The 18484-nt window shown below is 34.5% G+C and overlaps 1 protein-coding gene across 2 annotated transcripts in view; it reads left to right on the top strand.

Annotated features, from left to right (window-relative positions):
* The window catches only part of EED (embryonic ectoderm development), a 30058-nt gene extending 12745 nt beyond the window's left edge, over positions 1 to 17313 (top strand). The window contains exons 6-13 of one of the 2 annotated variants that reach the window (XM_014867964.3): positions 209 to 290; positions 2582 to 2673; positions 4676 to 4809; positions 7347 to 7452; positions 8599 to 8673; positions 15815 to 15973; positions 16503 to 16576; positions 16979 to 17313. In XM_014867964.3, coding sequence (XP_014723450.1) covers positions 209 to 290; positions 2582 to 2673; positions 4676 to 4809; positions 7347 to 7452; positions 8599 to 8673; positions 15815 to 15973; positions 16503 to 16576; positions 16979 to 17105 — 849 coding nt within the window. In that variant the 3' untranslated portion in view covers positions 17106 to 17313. The remainder of the gene's footprint in view (positions 1 to 208; positions 291 to 2581; positions 2674 to 4675; positions 4810 to 7346; positions 7453 to 8598; positions 8674 to 15814; positions 15974 to 16502; positions 16577 to 16978) is intronic. The other variant, XM_014867965.3, reaches the window with a different exon arrangement.
* The last annotated feature ends 1171 nt before the right edge of the window (positions 17314 to 18484 follow it).

Below are 18484 nucleotides of genomic sequence, written 5' to 3'. Positions count from 1 at the left end.
CGTGTCTCAGCTAATCCAATCAAGTCAGAATATCTGCAGATGGGACTTGAGTATCTTTTTTTCTTCAAGTTTGTTGAGTGATTTTAATACACAGCCAAAGTTGAGAAACACTACTTTAAGTGAAACTGTTTTTCCATTCTCTTAAGATTAATGAAGAAGAATTTATTGATTTTTATATGAAAGTTGAAATGTTTTAAATTTATTGTAGCACTATGTTGGCCATGGAAATGCTATCAATGAGCTGAAATTCCACCCAAGAGATCCAAATCTTCTCTTGTCAGTAAGTAAAGGTAAGAGAAGCAAATGTTTCTTAGTCCTATTTATTTGAGAATGATTTTTTTTAAGGGACAAACTGTTCTAAGGAAAAAAAGCCAAATTTAAAAAGAATTTTTAACAGTAAGTTTTAGTAGAAAAATCTCAGGCTGTGTTAGCATCCTGAAACCAAGAATTGGGGAAACGGACCATGAAATAGACAGTTAACATCAGACATAAATAAAATAATTGGTACTGAGGATTAGGTGTGTTACCATTCTTATTTACCATATTGCATTATGATAGTTCTAGAACTTTATCTCAATTCAATTATTATATTAAGCTTCATTAATTTTAAGTGGCAGATCACCAAAGTTAGGACATTTTTAAGAGTTTTTAAGATAGTTTTGCAAACAGTCCTATCACTCTGTGCAGTCATGTAATAAATAATGCATTTGAAAAATCCACATTACTTATATATGTGTATATATATATAAAGCTTTGTTTTATAAAGGATTTCCTATAGAATTCCTTAAAATGCTGAGTTCTCCAGCATAAGCTCTTTGAAATATTTCCCATAGTTATAAAAGAAAGCATTGCCTTACCTTGTATGCCTGTATTGGCTTTGTAAGTTTATTCTGGCTTCAGAGAGGCCTCTTAATTGTTCTTAATTATTTCTGAGCTCTCTGAAATGAGTTGTGTTGTTCTTGTTTCTACAGTCTGTTCTTGATTGCCTTTCCTCTTCTCATCTGTACCTTATTATCTATCAAGCTTATTCTTAAAGGCTTGTAAAACTTACAACCTCTCCCCACAATCTGCTCATATTAAAAGATGTCCTCAAATTAAAACTCAAATGAAAATGCTTCGGTATGATTTTTGTTTAACTACCGAGGATTAAGTTTGGAAATGGACACCTAAGAAGAACTGGTAACTTTTTCTCTTCTCTTGATTACAGTAGCCAGGCTCAGGTATTCATTCCTTTATGAGCGTTTAGGCCATAATGCCTCACTTATTCTTAATATCACAGCTTTTTAACCCTGCTCTTCCCACATCGTGTCAGTAAGAGCATTTTTTTAAGTCAGTTTTTCAAAATAAATAGGAATTTTGCCGCATACTTTACCATCAAGAAAATGAAAAGACAACCTATAGAATGGAGAAAACATTTGCAAATCATGTATCTAATAAGGGACTTCTGTCGAGAGCTCTTACAGTTCAGCAATAAAAATAGAGCCCAACTAAAAAGTGGGTGGAGGTTTTGAATAGACATCTTTCCAAAGAACATAGACAAATGTCCAATGAGCACATGAAAAGACGCTCAGTATCATTAATCATTATGGAAATGCAAATCAAAAGGATAATGAGCTACCACTTCGCACCTATTAGGATGGCTATAATAAAAAAGACAGACAATAGCATGTTTACTAGGATGTGGAAAAATTGGAACCCCCTCATACATTGCTGTGGAAATGTAAAATATGGCCACATTGGGAAAACAGTCTGGCAGTTCCTCAAAAAGTTAAAACAGAATTACCCCTCCTAGGTATATATGTAATCAAGAGAAAAGAAAACAAATGTGCACATGAAAGCCTGTACACAATTGGATTCAAGAAGTCATTTTTATCACAATGTTAATTTCCACTGCTAACACATGTATTACTGCCTCTTAGTGTTACCTATGTAATACGTTAAATTCTTGTACAGTTTGAACATTGTTATATTTCCTGCTGTACGTGGCATTTTTTGTGTTTATTAATATCGCTATACATTCTTTATTTTGCTAATGTTTAATGGAAAGTGAGATTGCTCAAATTACATTTATATGTAAAAAGGTCTTTAATACTATGAAATTATGTCACGATGTATATAGCTTTTAATCCTATTTTGGATTAAAATTACTGCAGAAATCTTATAAATCTGCTCAGTCCCCTTCAATATATAAATGTGGATATGGTGGAAGAAAAGCTAGCGTCTTGTTCTGTGGCATAATGTAAAACTTATTTATGTCAAAAACCTAAGTATTTTCTTATGTCAAAAGCATCTCTCTATCAAGTTAGGATATTATTTAAAGGAAATTATTTGGGATAAATAAGCTAAAAATATTTAAGACCGCATAAATATTTCTTTCTGATCATGAAAGTTTGAGCTCATACCTAGTTAAATCTACGTGACAAATATTTTTAGTTCTATAAAATATGGATTCCATTCATAGTCTTTGCTGTACATAAGCCTGAAGTTTTGTAATTTTTACTTCTTTAAAGAGGTTTTGAAGGTCCACAGTAAATTTTATGAACAGTAAAAGTTGATCTTAATTTTTTTATGTCAATACCAGATCATGCTTTACGGTTATGGAATATTCAGACGGACACTCTAGTGGCAATATTTGGAGGCGTAGAAGGTCACAGAGACGAAGTTCTAAGTGCTGTAAGTTGAAGCTGCAGGGCAGTGGCCTTCAGATGCACATAGCTGTGAACAATCCCCATGGAACTCCTTCCTCATAAGAAAGCATGTGTTGTTTCATATAGCCTACCAGGCAGTCGTTTCATTTACTTGTGACATACAAGGTTTTTATCTTACAGGTGAAGGAATAGAGCAAGTAAGGCTCTTTGTGTTTTATCTCTACTACTGCACTTTTTTATCCCAGTGCCTAGATTCTCAAGAAAGAATACTGTGAACTTGTTCTTTTCCTTTATTATCTAAAATCACCAGGTTAACTTTTGTTGTTTCTCAGTTAGTAAAGGAAAAGGTTAAGCTGGTTAGCCATTAAGAAACGTTTTCATCTTTTATTTGAAGTTTAGATATAAGGTATCCGTTGTTAGGAAGTGTTTTACTGTGCTCACACTGTTTTAGATAACTCTTCTCTTTGAAGGTATAGTGTTGTCTTTATATTTATGGATTATAATCTACTGATCTATTAAAGTGGTATGATCCAAGGGTTTTTAGTCAGGTGTCAGATTTTTACATTATTTTAGCTTTACTATGTTCCATTTATAGCTTACATAGGTAGTAGTTTTACAGCTCTTGAGTTCTTTTTCATTAAACTATTTAAAGGAGCACCATATTTTGAAGCATGAAGCATTTTAGTTGTAGGTATTAAATATTGCTATAGCTTTTGTGAGAATCATACCTACCTATGATACCCTGTCGACTTGGATTTTCCAGAAGTTGCAGTGGCATTCTCCATCTGGCTTTATGTGTGAAAGAGCTAAAACTACCATCCTTTATTAAGAACTCGGAATTACAGCTACTGACTCTAAGGGTATCTTGTTGCTGTTGACAGTGAGGTAATTAGGAAAAGCAGCAGCAACCAGGCTTGGGAATTCAGTAAACACCAAACCTAAAGCTCTTAGGCTCTAGTAAAACAGTGTTCACAGTTAATTCAAAAGTTGAATTAACATAGGGTATCTAGGTGAGTAAGGAAAATATTCTCCTTAAATAGAACTCTATACTCTTATTTCTTAAAATGAGAGTGGGAGACAGTCTATTCTCTGTAATTCAGGAGTTAACTGCTAGAAGGATTGATGTGTGTGATTTTCATTAACGCATGTACCAGGTGCTAAATTAAATAGCGTTTCCGCACCTCTGTCTTATTTGTGGAATAGGGTGGTTGCTATAGATGATCTGTTAGACACCTATTAAAATTAGTACACAGCAGGGGCCAACCTAATGGCATAATGGTTAAGTTCGTGCACTCTGCTTCAGCCACCTGGGCTTCACAGTTTGGGATCCCAGGAGTAGACCTAGCACCGTTTGTCAAAGCACGCTGTGGCAGCATCCCACATAAATATAGGGATGTTGGCACAGATGTCAGCTCATGGCCAGTCTTCCTCTCACACACACAAAAAATTAGTAAACATCATAAATGAAAAAGTTTGTGTATTTCCTTTTTTAGACTTTTTTTCTTTATTCATTTTTAAAGTAAACTCTAAAACCAGTGTACCTGAAGTGTTTTGACTTAGATGTACAGATAAAGTAAAATTTCAGTTGTTTAAAGACTCATTGTAGTTTCACATACAGATGTCAATCTCATTGCTTGATCAGGGTTGCATAAAGAAAAGCAATATAACTATTCAGGATTTTGTGATATAGAATAATTGTTTTACCTCAGCATTCAATTTACCTTCAAAATCAAGCAAAGGAAATATTTAAAGAAAATTGAATAAATAAAACTAAATTCAAACAATTTACGTACTTTCTTCCATATTGTATAAGCTCATATACTGTGATGGTGACAGATGAGTTAAAACTAAATCTTGAAAGCAGTAGAAACTCTGTAATTTCTGGCCTACATAGATGAAACCCAAAATGTTAGTGTTGTGTTTTGAAACACAGTTTTCACAGTACTGTACATCAGTTGAAAATTGGATAGTATAATTTGGGGAAATAATTTATATATATAATTTAAACTTTTCTGTTTTATGTACAGGATTATGATCTTTTGGGTGAAAAAATAATGTCCTGTGGTATGGATCACTCTCTTAAACTTTGGAGGATCAATTCAAAGAGAATGATGAATGCAATTAAGGAATCTTATGATTATAACCCAAATAAGACTAACAGGTAACAATTGTGGTATTTAAAACAATTTATTATCTGATGCTGTTGAATGGATGCATTTTACTTTTTCCAAAATTGTTATGTAAGTTCCCAACATTGAGTTTAGAAGCTCCTCTTTCAGTAACTTTAAGGTATAATTTACATGCCATAAAATTCACCGATTGTTAAGTGGAAGCCTTTTATTTTTGATCTGACATAGGCATACCTCAGAGATATTTCGGGTTTTATCCCAGACCATCGCAATAAAGTGAATATCGCATAGTGAATCACACAAATTTTTTGGTTGCCCGGGGCATATAAAAGTTATGTTTATGCTATACTGTTAAGTGTAAGTGTCTAAGTGTATAGTAACATTATATCTAAAAAAGCAATGTACATACCTTAATTAAAAAATTATTCATTGCTAAAAAATACTAACCACCATCTGAGCCTTCAGTGACTTCAGCGAGTTGTAATCTTTTTGCTGGTGGAGGGTCTTGTAAAAAACACAGTAGCTGCCAAGCACAGTAAAATCAGTTATGCCCATATGTTTTTGGCTCATTTTTCAAAATCACCTTTAACTTGTGTTTTCATCTTAATTTAGTAGCACATTTCACTTATTTTTATTTAGCTGTGCATATGCTTGGCCTTTTAAGTTGTAAAAATTTTGAGCCACTTAAATTTACTGTGTACTAACGGACCCTTCAGAATAGCATCATTAGCATTATTTGTCAACATTGTAAATTATAATTCAAGACAATAAATCATAACTTTTTAAATGGGGTTCTTAGCTTTAATTCTTGATAATATAATGCTTTCCTTAATGATGCTCTCACTTCACTAAATGGAAAAAATTCAAAAGCAGGAGTCTTGTTCCATGGACTAGGAATCAGAACTTTGCAATTTTCTTAATATATTTTTGAAATGCCTTAATTCTTAATTGAGTGTTTTTTCAGAATCTTATCACGCTGTTAACACTTTAAGTATAACTATTGTATGTCTGTGTATGTTAACTTTGTTTACACTTTTTAGCAAGGAGCTAGAGTTTATTTTCTGGTTGTCAAACCAGATTATTAATAGATTGTTAGTTAAATTTGTAACCATCAGTAAATATTTCAATGCATTGACATTCGTCAGACCTCAGAGGCCTTTTATGAATTAGTACAACTTTCAGATTTCTTTTTTAAAACACCAGGGGCTGGTAAAATAGTGAGATTATGTTTTTAGACTTTCTAGAGCTCTGGAATAAATAGATACTGTATTTCACAGCTTAAAGAAAATAACAATTATGCTGGTCTTCTCTTTGAGAGAGGTTTAGCCATAGATTATAATATGTATTTGACTAAAAAGCAATTAACATAATTACAGCAGAGTTAAGAATTTATATCAAATCATTAATAGCATTTTAATGTTTTAATAAAGAAAAGATCCCAGAATTTGAATTGAAAGGAATATTTGAAATGATTCAGCCCAACATCCTTTTTGAGGGAAAGGTAAAGAAGAGGACATGTGAGTTGCCCGAGACACAACTAGTTCATGGTATATCATACTTCTACAGTTATTTCAATATAAAAACTGAATCACTTCCTAGATTAGAAATGTTAGACGTTAGGTATACTTTAACTACAGAATTGGCAGCAACTTTTCTCGTTTATGGTTTTCTCACAAACATCTTTAAGGAAGAAATGGCATCTCATTTTACTTTCCTAAATACAGGAAAAGTCCTAACTAATAAATGTCAAATTACTGCCAGATAGCATTTTCAGAAATTATTGCTCAAGGCAAGATTCTCATCTGACCTTATCTTTAGCAGCCTTTGGAGTGATGTGTCCTAGAATTTTCTTAGATAACTGTCTTTTGAAATAATCAAGATGTGTTGACTTTGATAAATCATTAGGGCTTAATTTTAAAGGATTGCGTAGGTAGCTTAGTATTTTCTATGAGAAGCTTTCAGTATTGTAATCAGATGTCTGTTTATTCTTGGTTAGGATAGCCAGAATTGGCGTGATTAGTTTTGGCCTGTATATAGTAAGGCAGGAAGCTGTAATTTTTATAAATGAAATTTCATAGGATAAAAGTTAAATTGAGGGGCTGGCCCCATGGCCGAGAGGTTAAGTTTGCATGCTCCGCTTCAGCAGCCCAGGGTTTTCTGGTTCATATTCTGGTTGCAGACCGAGCACCGCTCATCAAGCCATGCTGAGGAGGTGTCCCATATAGCAGAACCAGCAGGACCTACAACTAGAATATACAACTATGTACTGGGGAGTCTTTAGGGAGAAGAAGGAAAAGAAACGATCGGCAACAGATGTTAGCTCAGGTGCCAATCTTTAAAAAAAAAATAAAATTGAATTGAGAGCTGATAATGGAATAAAATATAGAAATAAAAGTGGAATGAGACTTTAGCTCTCAATAAACAGATAAGGTATTCAGTTTTCTAGGAACACAAAAGAATTAGTAGTCATGTATTTTATTTTTCAGAGTTTTTTTAATAAATCCGAAAATGAAAATTAGTGTGATTCTACTATACTTTTTTCTCTTAACTTTTGACATTTCCATTTCAGGCCATTTATTTCTCAGAAAATTCACTTTCCTGACTTTTCTACCAGAGACATACATAGGAATTATGTCGATTGTGTGCGATGGTTAGGTGATTTGATACTTTCCAAGGTATAGTAACTGCTGTTAAGCTGTACTTCCATTGTTTGTGTGAGTTGGAACTTTGCAGGGAGCACAGTTTTTTTTGCAGTTTGGTAAATTGGATGGCAGATGTGAAATTGCTTTTTTTTCCCCCTAAGTCTCATGGTATTTTGATAGATTTGGAAACTTGTTTTAGGCATAAAACATCCCAATGAATCATTATAATTTGTGCTCCAATAAGATGAAAACTGTTAATTTGTAAGATGATATTGTTCTCTGATATCCAATGTTATTGTAAAATAACCAGTTTCTAAAGCCAGTAGTGTTTTTTTCTATGTTTGTGTCCATTTCAATAAACTTTTATGTACAAAACAGATGGCTGGAGTTGGCATATGGGCTGTAGTTTGCCAACCCCTGTTCTAGCATGTCGATATATATATATAATTTATATATTTTTGCTGATAACTTAGAAAAGTTGGTGATGTCATCTTAACATTCAGGATTGTCAAATTTGGAGAAATTGCTATCCAGTTTCTTTTCTTGATGTGGATTTCTGGGCATTTCACATTTCACATTTTCTTAGACAGAGCCTGATTTATTTTTATTCTTGGCTTTACGGGTATAGTTTTGCCTTTTTTTTTTTAACTTTTGATCTTGAAATTAGATTCAAAGGAAGTTTCAAAGATAGTGCCGAGAGGTCCCATATTGCCGTTCACCCAATTTCCCCATATGGTTACATCTTATATAACTATAATACAATATCAAATCCAGGAAATTGACATTGTACAATGTGTGTGTATAGTTCTATGTCATTTTATCACATGTGAATTTTGTCATTTCAAGAATGTTACAGTATGGGACCTTTTAAGATTGGTTTTTTCCACTCAGTATAATGCCATCCAAGTTGTTGTGTGTATCAGTAGTTCTCCCTTTTTATTGCTGAGTAGTATTTCATGGTGTGGATGTACCACAGTTTATTTAACTATTCGTCTATTGTAGGACATTTTGGTCCTTTCCAGTTTTAGGCTATTACAAATAAAGCTGCTAACGAACAGTGTACAGGTTTTTGTGTGGACTTAAGTTTTCATTTCTCTGGGATAAATGCCTAGAAGGGCAATTGCTGGGTCATGGTTAAGTTCGTTTAGTTTTTTAAGAACCTGCCAAACTATTTTCCAGAGTGGCCGTGCCATTTTACATTCCCACCAGCAATGTATGAAAGATCCAGTGTCTCCGAATCTTCGCCGGCATTTGGTATTGTCACTATTTTTTATTTTAGCTGTTCTGATAGGTGTGTAGTGATATCTCATCGTGGTCTTAATTTGCATTTCCCTGACGGCTAGTGATGTTGAACATCTTTTTCATGTGCTTATTTACCATCCATATATCCTTTTCGATGATGTCTCTTCATATCTTTTGCTCATTTTCTAATTGGATTGGTTTTTGTTTTTTGTTTTTTGTTTTTTTTTCTGTTGAGTTTTGAGAGTTCTTAATATATTCTGAATATGAATCCTATGTCAGATATGTAGTTTGCAGATATTTTCTTCCAGTCTGTAGCTTGTCTTTTCATCCTCTTAACAGGGTCTTTTGCAGAGCAAATGGTTTTAATTTTGATGTTCAATTTATTGATTTTTTTAAAAATACTATTTTATGGATCATGCTTTTGATGTTGTGATTAAAAGCTCTTCACTAAGGCCTAAATCCTAATGATTTTTTCGTGTGTTTTCTTCTAAAAGTTTTATAGTGTTATGTTTTATATTAAATATATGATCCATATTACGTTAATTTTTGTATGAGGCTTAGATGGAAGCTCATTTTTTACCTATGGATAGCCAGTTGTTCTAGCACCATTTGTTGAAGACTATCCTTTCTTTTTTGAATTGCTTTTGCACCTTTGTCAAAAATCGTTTGGCCGTACTTGTTTGAGGTTATTTCTGGTTTTTCTATCTGTTCCCTCCACCAGTACTACAAACATAGTCTTGATTACTGTAGCTCTGTAATAAATCTTGGAATTGGTAGAGCTCTTTCTTCCACTTTATTATTCTTTTTCAAAATTATTTTAGCTATTCTAGTTCCTTTGCCTTTCCATATATATTTTAGAATAATCTTGTCAGCATTTATAAAAAATCTTCCTGGGATGTTTTATGGGGAGGGAGGATTTTGATTGGAATTGTGTTAAACCTATATATCAATTTGGTAGGGAATTAATGTCTTATTCTGCTTAGTCCTCGAATCCAAGAATGTATGTCTCTCCGTTTACTTAGATCTTCTTTGATTTTTATCATCATTTTGTAGTTTTTAGCATACGAGTCTTGTGCGTGCTTTCTTAGATCTCTATCTTTCTCTTTTTTTGAGTGATTATAAATGGTATTTCTAATTTCCATTTCTATGTGTTCATTGCTAGTATGTAGAAATACAGTTGATTTTTGCATATTAATCTTGAATCCTGGGACATAGCTAACTGCGTATTAGTTCTAGGAGGTTTTTTTGGGTAATTACTTGAGATTTTCTAAGTAGACCATCAGCAGCAGCAAATAAGGAGTTTTATATGTTTCCTTCTGATTTGGATGCTTTTTGTTTCCTTTTCTTGCCTTATTGCACTGGCAAACTTCCCATCCTATGTTGAATGGCAGTGTTAAGAGCAGACATCCTTGTTTCTGAAGTTAAGGGGGAAAGAACTCAGTCTTTCACAATTATGTATATTAGCTGTATGTTTTTGGTACATGTTCTCTATCAAGTTGAGAACTCTCCCTTTTTCCTGATTTTTTGGGAGTTTTGTTTATTTATTTTTAAAGATTTTATTTTTCTCCCCAAAGCCCCTCAGTACATAGTTGTGTATTTTTAGTTGTGGGTCCTTCTAGTTGTGGCATGTGGGATGCCACCTCAGCATGGCTTGATAAGCGGTGCCATGTCCATGCTCAGGATCCGAACTGGTGAAAGCCTGGGCCACCGAAGCAGAGCACGTGTGAACTCAACCACTCGGCCACAGGGCCGGCCCCCTTTTGCAAGTTTTATAATGAATGTGTGTTGAATTTTGTTGGATGCTTTTTCTGTGTCATTTGATATGATTATGTGGTTATTCTTAGCTTTTGCCTCTTAATGTAGTGGATTGTGTTGATTGGTTTTTGAATATTGATCCAGCCTTGTATCCCTGGAATAAATTTACTTGGTCATGCTGTATAATTTGTTTTATTTGTTGCTGAATTCTATATGCTAATATCTTGTTAAAGATTTTTGTGTCTGTATTCATGAGGCATGATAGTTGTCTTAAGTTTTCTTTTTTCTACCTTTTTTGTCTATTTGGGTATTGATAATATTGGCTTCATAAAATGAATTTATAAGTCTTCCATCCTACATCCTGGAAGAGATTATATGGAATTGGTGTTAATTCTTCTTTCAATGGTTAGTAGAATTCTTCAGTTAAATTGTCTGGGCCTAGATATTTTTGAGGGGGAATTTTAAAATTACAAATTCAGTTTCCTTAATAGTTAAAGGGCTTTTCAAATTAAATATTTCACATTGGGTGAATTGTGGTCGTTTGTGCTGGTTGAAGAATTGGTCCATTACATGTAATGTGAAATTTACATAAATTTTAAGTATTCCCTTATTGTTCTTTGATATCTGCAAGGTCTCTAGTAATAATCCCTGTTTCATTCTTGAAATCGGTAATTTGTCTTCTCCTTTGTCCATTTTGCTAGGTGTTTGTTAATTTTTTGTTCTCTCTTATCTTCTTTCTTTCCTTTTGTTTGCTATGAGTCTATTCTGCTCTTCTTTTACCTGTTTCTTAAGGTGGCAGCTTATTATTGAGTTGACACTTTGCTAATGTGAACATTTGCTGCTATAACTTTACCTGTCAGCACTGCTTTAGCTTCATATCATAAATTTTGATATGAAATGTTTAGTTTCTCGGTGTTGGGAGATTTTCTTATCTTTCTCTTACTGATTTCTGATTGATTCCATTGTGGTCAGAATGTCCTATTTATTTTAAATTTTTGTGATTTGTTTTATGACCCCATTTTGAGTATGTTCCATGGAAATTTGAAAAGAATGTGTATTCTGCTGTTGGGTGGAGTGTTTTGTAAATGTCACTTAGAGCCTGGTGATCAATGGTATGGCTGAATTCTTCTATGTCTTTGTTGATTTTCTATCTACTTGTTTTATCAATTACTGAGAGACAGGTATTAAAGTCTCCAGCTGTAATTGTGGATTTTTACCTTTCCCCTTTCAGTTCTATGACATTTTGCAGTGCTGTTGGTTGGTGCATACACACTTAGTATTGCTACGTCTTGGTGGCTTGACCCTTTCACCATTATGTAATGTCCATCTCTATCTATGGCAATTTTCTTTGCTTTGATATCTTCTTTATCTTATAGTAATACAGCCATTCCTGCTTTCTTTTGATTAATGTTTGCGTGGTATATCTTTTCCCAACCTTTTAGTTTTAATCTACGTGTATTGTTATATCTGAAGTGAGTTTCTTGTAGATGGCATATGGTTGGGTCATATTTTTTTTAATCCACTCTGCCAAAGTGTCTTTTAGTTGATGTATTCAGACCATTTATATTCGATCCTTAACCTACCAATTATTATGTTAAATCTGCCATTTAATTTTTTTTCATTTTTTTATTTCTTTGGGTATTTTCCCCCCAACTTCCTATAGGTGATGTGAACATATTTTAGAATTCTATTTTGGTTTATCTATAGTATTTTTGAGTATATTTCTTGGTGCAGCTTTTTTGGTGTTTGCTCTAGATGTTACAATATTTGTCATGTGCATGTGATATATATATCAGTCTACTATACATCAACATTTTACCACTTCAGCTGAAGTGTAGAAACCCTACTTCCCTTTATGTCACTTTGCCTCCATTTATAATATAATTTTCTTAAATATTCCCTTTACAGTTGAGAACTACATCAAATAATATTACAATTTTTGCTTCAACCATCAAACATAATTTAAAAAATCAAGGGGAAAAGAATAATATTGTATTTACTCATTTTGCTTTTTCTATTTTTCTTTTTTCCTTCCCAATGTTCCAGGATTCCTTCTTATATCGTTTCCTTTCTGTTCATAAAACTTACTATAGCCATTCTTTTAGGGTAAGTCTGCTGGTGAACAGATTTTCTTAGTTTTTCTTAATCTGAGAATGTCCTCATTTCACCTTCATTCCTGAGAGGTATAGTCACTGACTGCAGGATTTCATGTTGACAGTTCTTTTCTTTAAACATTTGAAAGGTGTTGTGCCCTTTCTTCCCAGTCTCCATTGTTTCTGATGAGAAATCTGCCATCATTGGAATTATTTTTCTCCTATAGGTAAGAAGTTCTGTCTGTCTTAACTACTTAAGGACTTTTTGTCTTTAGTTTTCTGAAGTTTGACTATGAAGTATCTTGATATGGATTTCTTTGAATTTGTCTTTTTAGGATTCACTCAGCTTTTTGAATTTGTAGTAGGTTTATGTCTTTTGGGGACATGATTTGTCCCAAATTTGGGAACTTTTCAGTCATTACCAAAATTCTTTTTCAGCCTCTTTCTGTTCCTCGCCTCCTTTTGGAACTCTAATGATACGAACGTTAGATCTTTTGTCTGGTCGCTGAGACTGTCATTTTTTTTAGTCTGTTTTCTCTTGTTCAAATTCGGTAATTTCTGTTGTTCCAACTTTAGATTTACTCTTTCATCTCTCCTCTTCTCTCCTTCAGTTGTTTTTTATTTTGGTTATAGTTTTTTTCAGTTCTAAAATTTCCATTTGATTTTTATCTTTTATTTATTTGCTGAGACTTTTTTACTGTTTAAAGTCTGTTTGTAATTGCCCATTGAGGGATTTTTATGATGGCTGCTTTAAAATCCTTGTCAGATAGTTCCCACCTCTGTTGACATTCTATTGATTTTTTTCTCATTAGAGTTGAGATTTTTATATTTCTTGGTATGACGAGTGATTTTTAACTGAGATCTGGATTTGGGGGTATTATGGGACTCTGGATTTTACTTAGATCTCCTACAGCAGGCTTCCTCTGATAAATTTTCAGCTGGGGAAGGGGAGCTTTGCCTCATGATTGGCAGGTGGCACGGGAAGTCCAGGTTCCTCACTTGGTTGACTTGGTGATGGTATCTCATTACTGCTGGGGTGGGAGAACAGGCTTTCCACTGGGCCTCAGGTGATACCACCCTAGCTGGGGGAGGCTGGGATGCCTGAATAATGCTCCCTAGGTGGTCTCCACTGGCACTGCAGGTAATGGGTGGTTGTGAACATTCTGACTCTCCCCTGGACCTCTTCTGAGAGGAGGAGGGCCCTAACCAGAGAGGAGGAGTCACCTCATTACCATGAGAGGTAGGGGGCAGTCACTTAGTTACCACCTGAGAAGGATTCCCCACTGGGCCTTTGCTGATTCGTGTGGGGCCAGGTCCACAGTTGTTTCAGTGATATTTGGCTGGAGTAGAGTGTTTGAAAATTTTCTCTCTTGCTAGGTTGCTACTTTCCTGGTCCTTTCGCTAGAGAGAACAGGCTTTTGTTAAAGCTTTTTTTGTCTTGACCAATTAGCATTGCTGAATTGCTGCCTCCGTAGAGTTCAGTCTGGGATACGTAAAATGAGGCAAAAGAAAACCAGGGAACTCAACGTCCTTCGTGCCCAGGGTTCCTAATCAATCTGCCTTCTCTGTTCCTCTCAGAGACTTATGTTTGCTTTATATTTGATATTCAGACTTTTAAGCTGTACTTAGTGGGACAAATGGCGGAAAGTACATCTACTCCATTGTTTTGGAAGCAGAAGTAAAAAGCAGTAGATCTAAAATTTTAGCTCTTGGAACTTAATCAGATGATAGAAAAGGGTTTCTGCATTTTAGGTGAGAAGCTGAACTGAATGAATTATTGGTGGTCTCAAATCTGACTCTGCATCAGAATCATTGGGAGAACATTGTAAAAGTAGATTACTAGGCTTCAACCCCCAGAAATTCTAAATCTGGCACAAGGACCTGGGAATTTGTAATTTTAAAAATCTCTCTAGATGATTTTCAACTGCCGCCATCCATTAGCATGGGCTAATTCTTTTTACTTCCCTATGCTTTAGTTCTCCATGAGGGAACTCTGTTAATTAAGGTTCCGTTACTGGTGTAGACAGTAAGAAGCACTTGAAGACTTATTTTACAGTTCTTCTGCTTCAGCCTCCCCTCTCAGAGATTCTCATTCAGTAGGGTTGGGGCCACGCTGAGTATTTTGAGAAAACTCTGCAGGCTCTTGACCCAGTTATGCACTTAGTTAAGAGTCATCAGACTAGGTGAGCTCTAAAGTACTTTACAGTAAAGAAATTATAATCTAAAAAAGAGAAGTAAAAAGTGTCCCCTCCCTAATCTTACTGTGGCCCTGCTGTTAAACTGTTTAAATGCCAGTGAACCCCACAGGGCTGCCACATGTGATCCTGTAGGCCGTGTCCTATAAAACTCCAGGAGGCACTCTTCACCTCCATCAGGGTTTGTCAATCCTGGCCCTGTTGAAGTTGGGTCAGATAATTCTTTTTTGTGGGAGGGGCTGTCCTGTGCATTGGAAGGTGTTCAGCAGCGTCTCCAACCTCTATTGACTAGAGGCCAGAGACATTGCTAAATGTCCCGTAATGGGCAAACCACTGATTTACACAGTAGTCTGAATAGTGCCCATTGTTGTGCAGTTTTTCTTCCATCATATTCCTTACCACTTGCTGCTTAAGTAGAATATGTGCAAAGGTTCGATGTTACGGGATAGGGAAGGTGTAACTCAGCCTATTTCAGTCCCGTCCCCATATCAATGTCTTGATGTTAAACCACTGCTTTTATTGCCTTCTATATAATCTGATCTCTGAAGCCCTTTCTATGAACTCAGTAGCTTTCCTGTGACATCTACTGAGCACCTACCATATAGTGCAGACACTGGGGATGGAGCAATAATAGTTAACCAGATAAAGGGAACCACGTGGAGTTAGAAGTGGAGTGGGCAGTGGGATGGGAAAAGATGAAACTAGTGAAGTAAGCAGGGGCCATACTGAAGAACCATGTATTCTAATGCGATGTTTGTAATTTACCTTTGTTATAAAACACTTCAAGACTCTGGATGCTAAAGTGTCTAGAGCTGAGTTTGCTTTGGATTGGAAGAGAAATTCTGACTTCCAAAATGAATATTCCAGACAGTGTAATGCTTTCGTACTGTCAAAATCTGTTGATAATCAGACTTCTTGTCCTCAAGTGTGAACATTGACTGTAAATATAAATGAATGTATATCACTGTACTTAGTAGATGGATAACTATGTTCTAAGAGCTGCCAATTCTAAAATGATAGTAGAGAAAAAGCTTTGTTTTTAATATTTAAAATTCAGTTCTACAAGTAACAATTTCCTTTTTTCTCATTTCTCCATCTCTCTTTTTAAAGTCTTGTGAAAATGCCATCGTGTGCTGGAAACCTGGCAAAATGGAAGATGATATAGATAAAATTAAACCCAGTGAGTCTAATGTGACTATTCTTGGGCGATTTGATTACAGCCAATGTGACATTTGGTACATGAGGTTTTCTATGGATTTCTGGCAAAAGGTAGCAACATATTTTTATATTTTGATACTATTTGACTTAAAACTATGGCGATTTTAGTTTTCTCTGTTGTGCGTCTGTGTTTTGTTTCCTTTAAGAATCTACCTTGGTGTTTTGTATTCATTGCTTTGGCCTTTGACGTTATTTATTCTTCCCTTATGGCTCTGCGTGCCATCTGTAGTGCTTATTATAAATGAAATTGATAGGTTTCAGTGGTGGCAGTTAGGTGTTTACTTTCCATAACATCTATTACTAAGATTTAATGTTTTGGTGATTAGAGTATTGATCTTTTTCTTATGTAAAGCCCTTCATAAATTTGCAAATGCCTTCTTAATTTACACTACACCTCTGTAAGCGTTAGTGTTGCTCTTATCTCCATTCACTGATCAGAAATGTAAGATGCAAAGAAATAATCAAGAGCATAGCCGGAGGCAGGAGTTGAGTTTTTCCGAAATAAGAAAGATGCTTAGGATTGCTTGAAATCTTTATAGCTTATTTTAATAATTTGATGTTTCTAAAAATGTTTATACAGATGCTTGCATTGGGCAATCAGGTTGGCAAACTTTATGTTTGGGATTTAGAAGTAGAAGATCCTCATAAAGCCAAGTAAGTATTTAGAAATTCCTGTTCATAATTTCTGCCTTGTTCTCCAAAATGTTATGCCAATATAGAGGAAGTAATGATACTTGCAATGCCATCCTTAAATCATTTGTAACATTTACACATCTCAGTATTTCTTTTTTATTCTAATAATGACTGTTTTTCATGAGTACTTTGCTGACAAACTATTTCTCTTTTTATGTAAGCTATATGGTGCCTCTTGAATTTAAAATATACCCCAATTTTGTGAAATTGGAAATTGAGTTCTTATTGAAGTATATTCTGGTTTTGAATGCTTTCCTAAATGACTTAGAATATCTATTCATTTTCTAAATCATTGTTTTAAGTTAGATATTGACAACATTATGTATGTGTCGTATTTAACTTGCTGTCCTGTTTTCTCCCTAGATGTACAACATTGACTCATCATAAATGTGGTGCTGCTATCCGACAAACCAGTTTTAGCAGGGATAGCAGCATTCTTATAGCTGTGTGTGATGATGCCAGTATTTGGCGCTGGGACCGACTTCGATAAAATACTTTTCCTAATCAAAATTAGAGTGTGTTTTCTCTGTACAATAGAATTAATGTATCTTGCTAGTAAGGGCACATAGAGCATTTAGAGTTGTCTTTCAGCGTTCAATCAGGCTGAGCTGAATGTAGTGATGTTTACATTGTTTACACTCTTTGTACTGTCTCCTGCTCAGACTCTACTGCTTTTAATAAAAATTTATTTTTGTAAAGCTGTGTGTTTATTTTAGTTTATTTTCATTGTGTTGAAAAGAAATGTTGAAAGTAAGACAATTATGCCTTATATTTTTGTAATGATCATTATTTGTAGGACACTTAACTGGGGAGAGCTATGTAATGTAGTGATTAAGTGTAAGCTCTAAGACTAAATTGAATTTAAATCTTGGCTCTGCCACTAACTGACCTTGGATAAGTAACTTAACATGTCTGTGCCTCAGTTTCCTTGTGTGTATAACAGGGATAATACCACCTACCTCCTAGGGTTATTGTGAGGATCAAATGATTTAATACATGTGAAGCAGTTAGAACAGTACTTGACATATGCTAAGCCCTTATCTTTATTGGAAATTGTATTTCCTATGGTTTTTATTTCTTAGTGATTTCTTCTGTAATAGTTTTATAAGTTATGCTAAAAATTCTGTAGAGTTGTAATAATGTTTTAATAACCTATCTTTACAGTTAAAAGCTATTATTGCCATTTGATTTGCAGCCAGCCGTTAGTAATCTTAGTGGAAATGTTATCATTAGAGCAAGAGAGGACAGGATATAGAGGCTTAAATGCAGTGGGTTGAAAAATGAAAGAAATAGTGAACATATCCAAACTGTTGGTTATTGTCCCCTTTTCTAAAAGGATATTGGTTAAAGAGAGATAAGTAGATTCAGTATATCATAGGGTTAAGAGTAGTTGTTGTTTCGTCCCAAAGGTAGGGTGCTTTGCTTATATTTATGGACAGGAGACAGTAACAAGAATGAAATTAAGATATAAAAGACCAGAAAAATCCCAAAAGAGTTTGGACCAGGATGACATGTGTAAGGGTTAACCTGAGGCAGAGGGAATGAAGAAACCCTGGTGATCATAATGATAAAGTAGGGGGTAAAATGAGGGGAACCAGGGTAAAATACAAAGGCTGAATTTTTTCAAGTTTTTAGATTCATGAACCTTTTTCTATAAATCTTTTTATACATTTCCATGAATATACCATTATTTAATACTTTTTTGGACATGTTAATTGCTTCTGATTTTTTGCTGTTATAAATAATATTTTGAGTAACAGCCCAGCACACAAGTCTTTGTGTATTTCCTTAGGCTCATTTGTCAGAATTTATTATTGAATGAAAAGGTGTTTTTATTAAGGTTGTACCAAATTCACTTTTTCTAACAGT

The sequence above is a fragment of the Equus asinus genome, chromosome 20 (assembly GCF_041296235.1).
Source record: "Equus asinus isolate D_3611 breed Donkey chromosome 20, EquAss-T2T_v2, whole genome shotgun sequence".
NCBI classification, from domain to species: Eukaryota; Metazoa; Chordata; class Mammalia; order Perissodactyla; family Equidae; genus Equus; species Equus asinus.
This window is presented reverse-complemented; position numbering and strand designations above follow the sequence as displayed.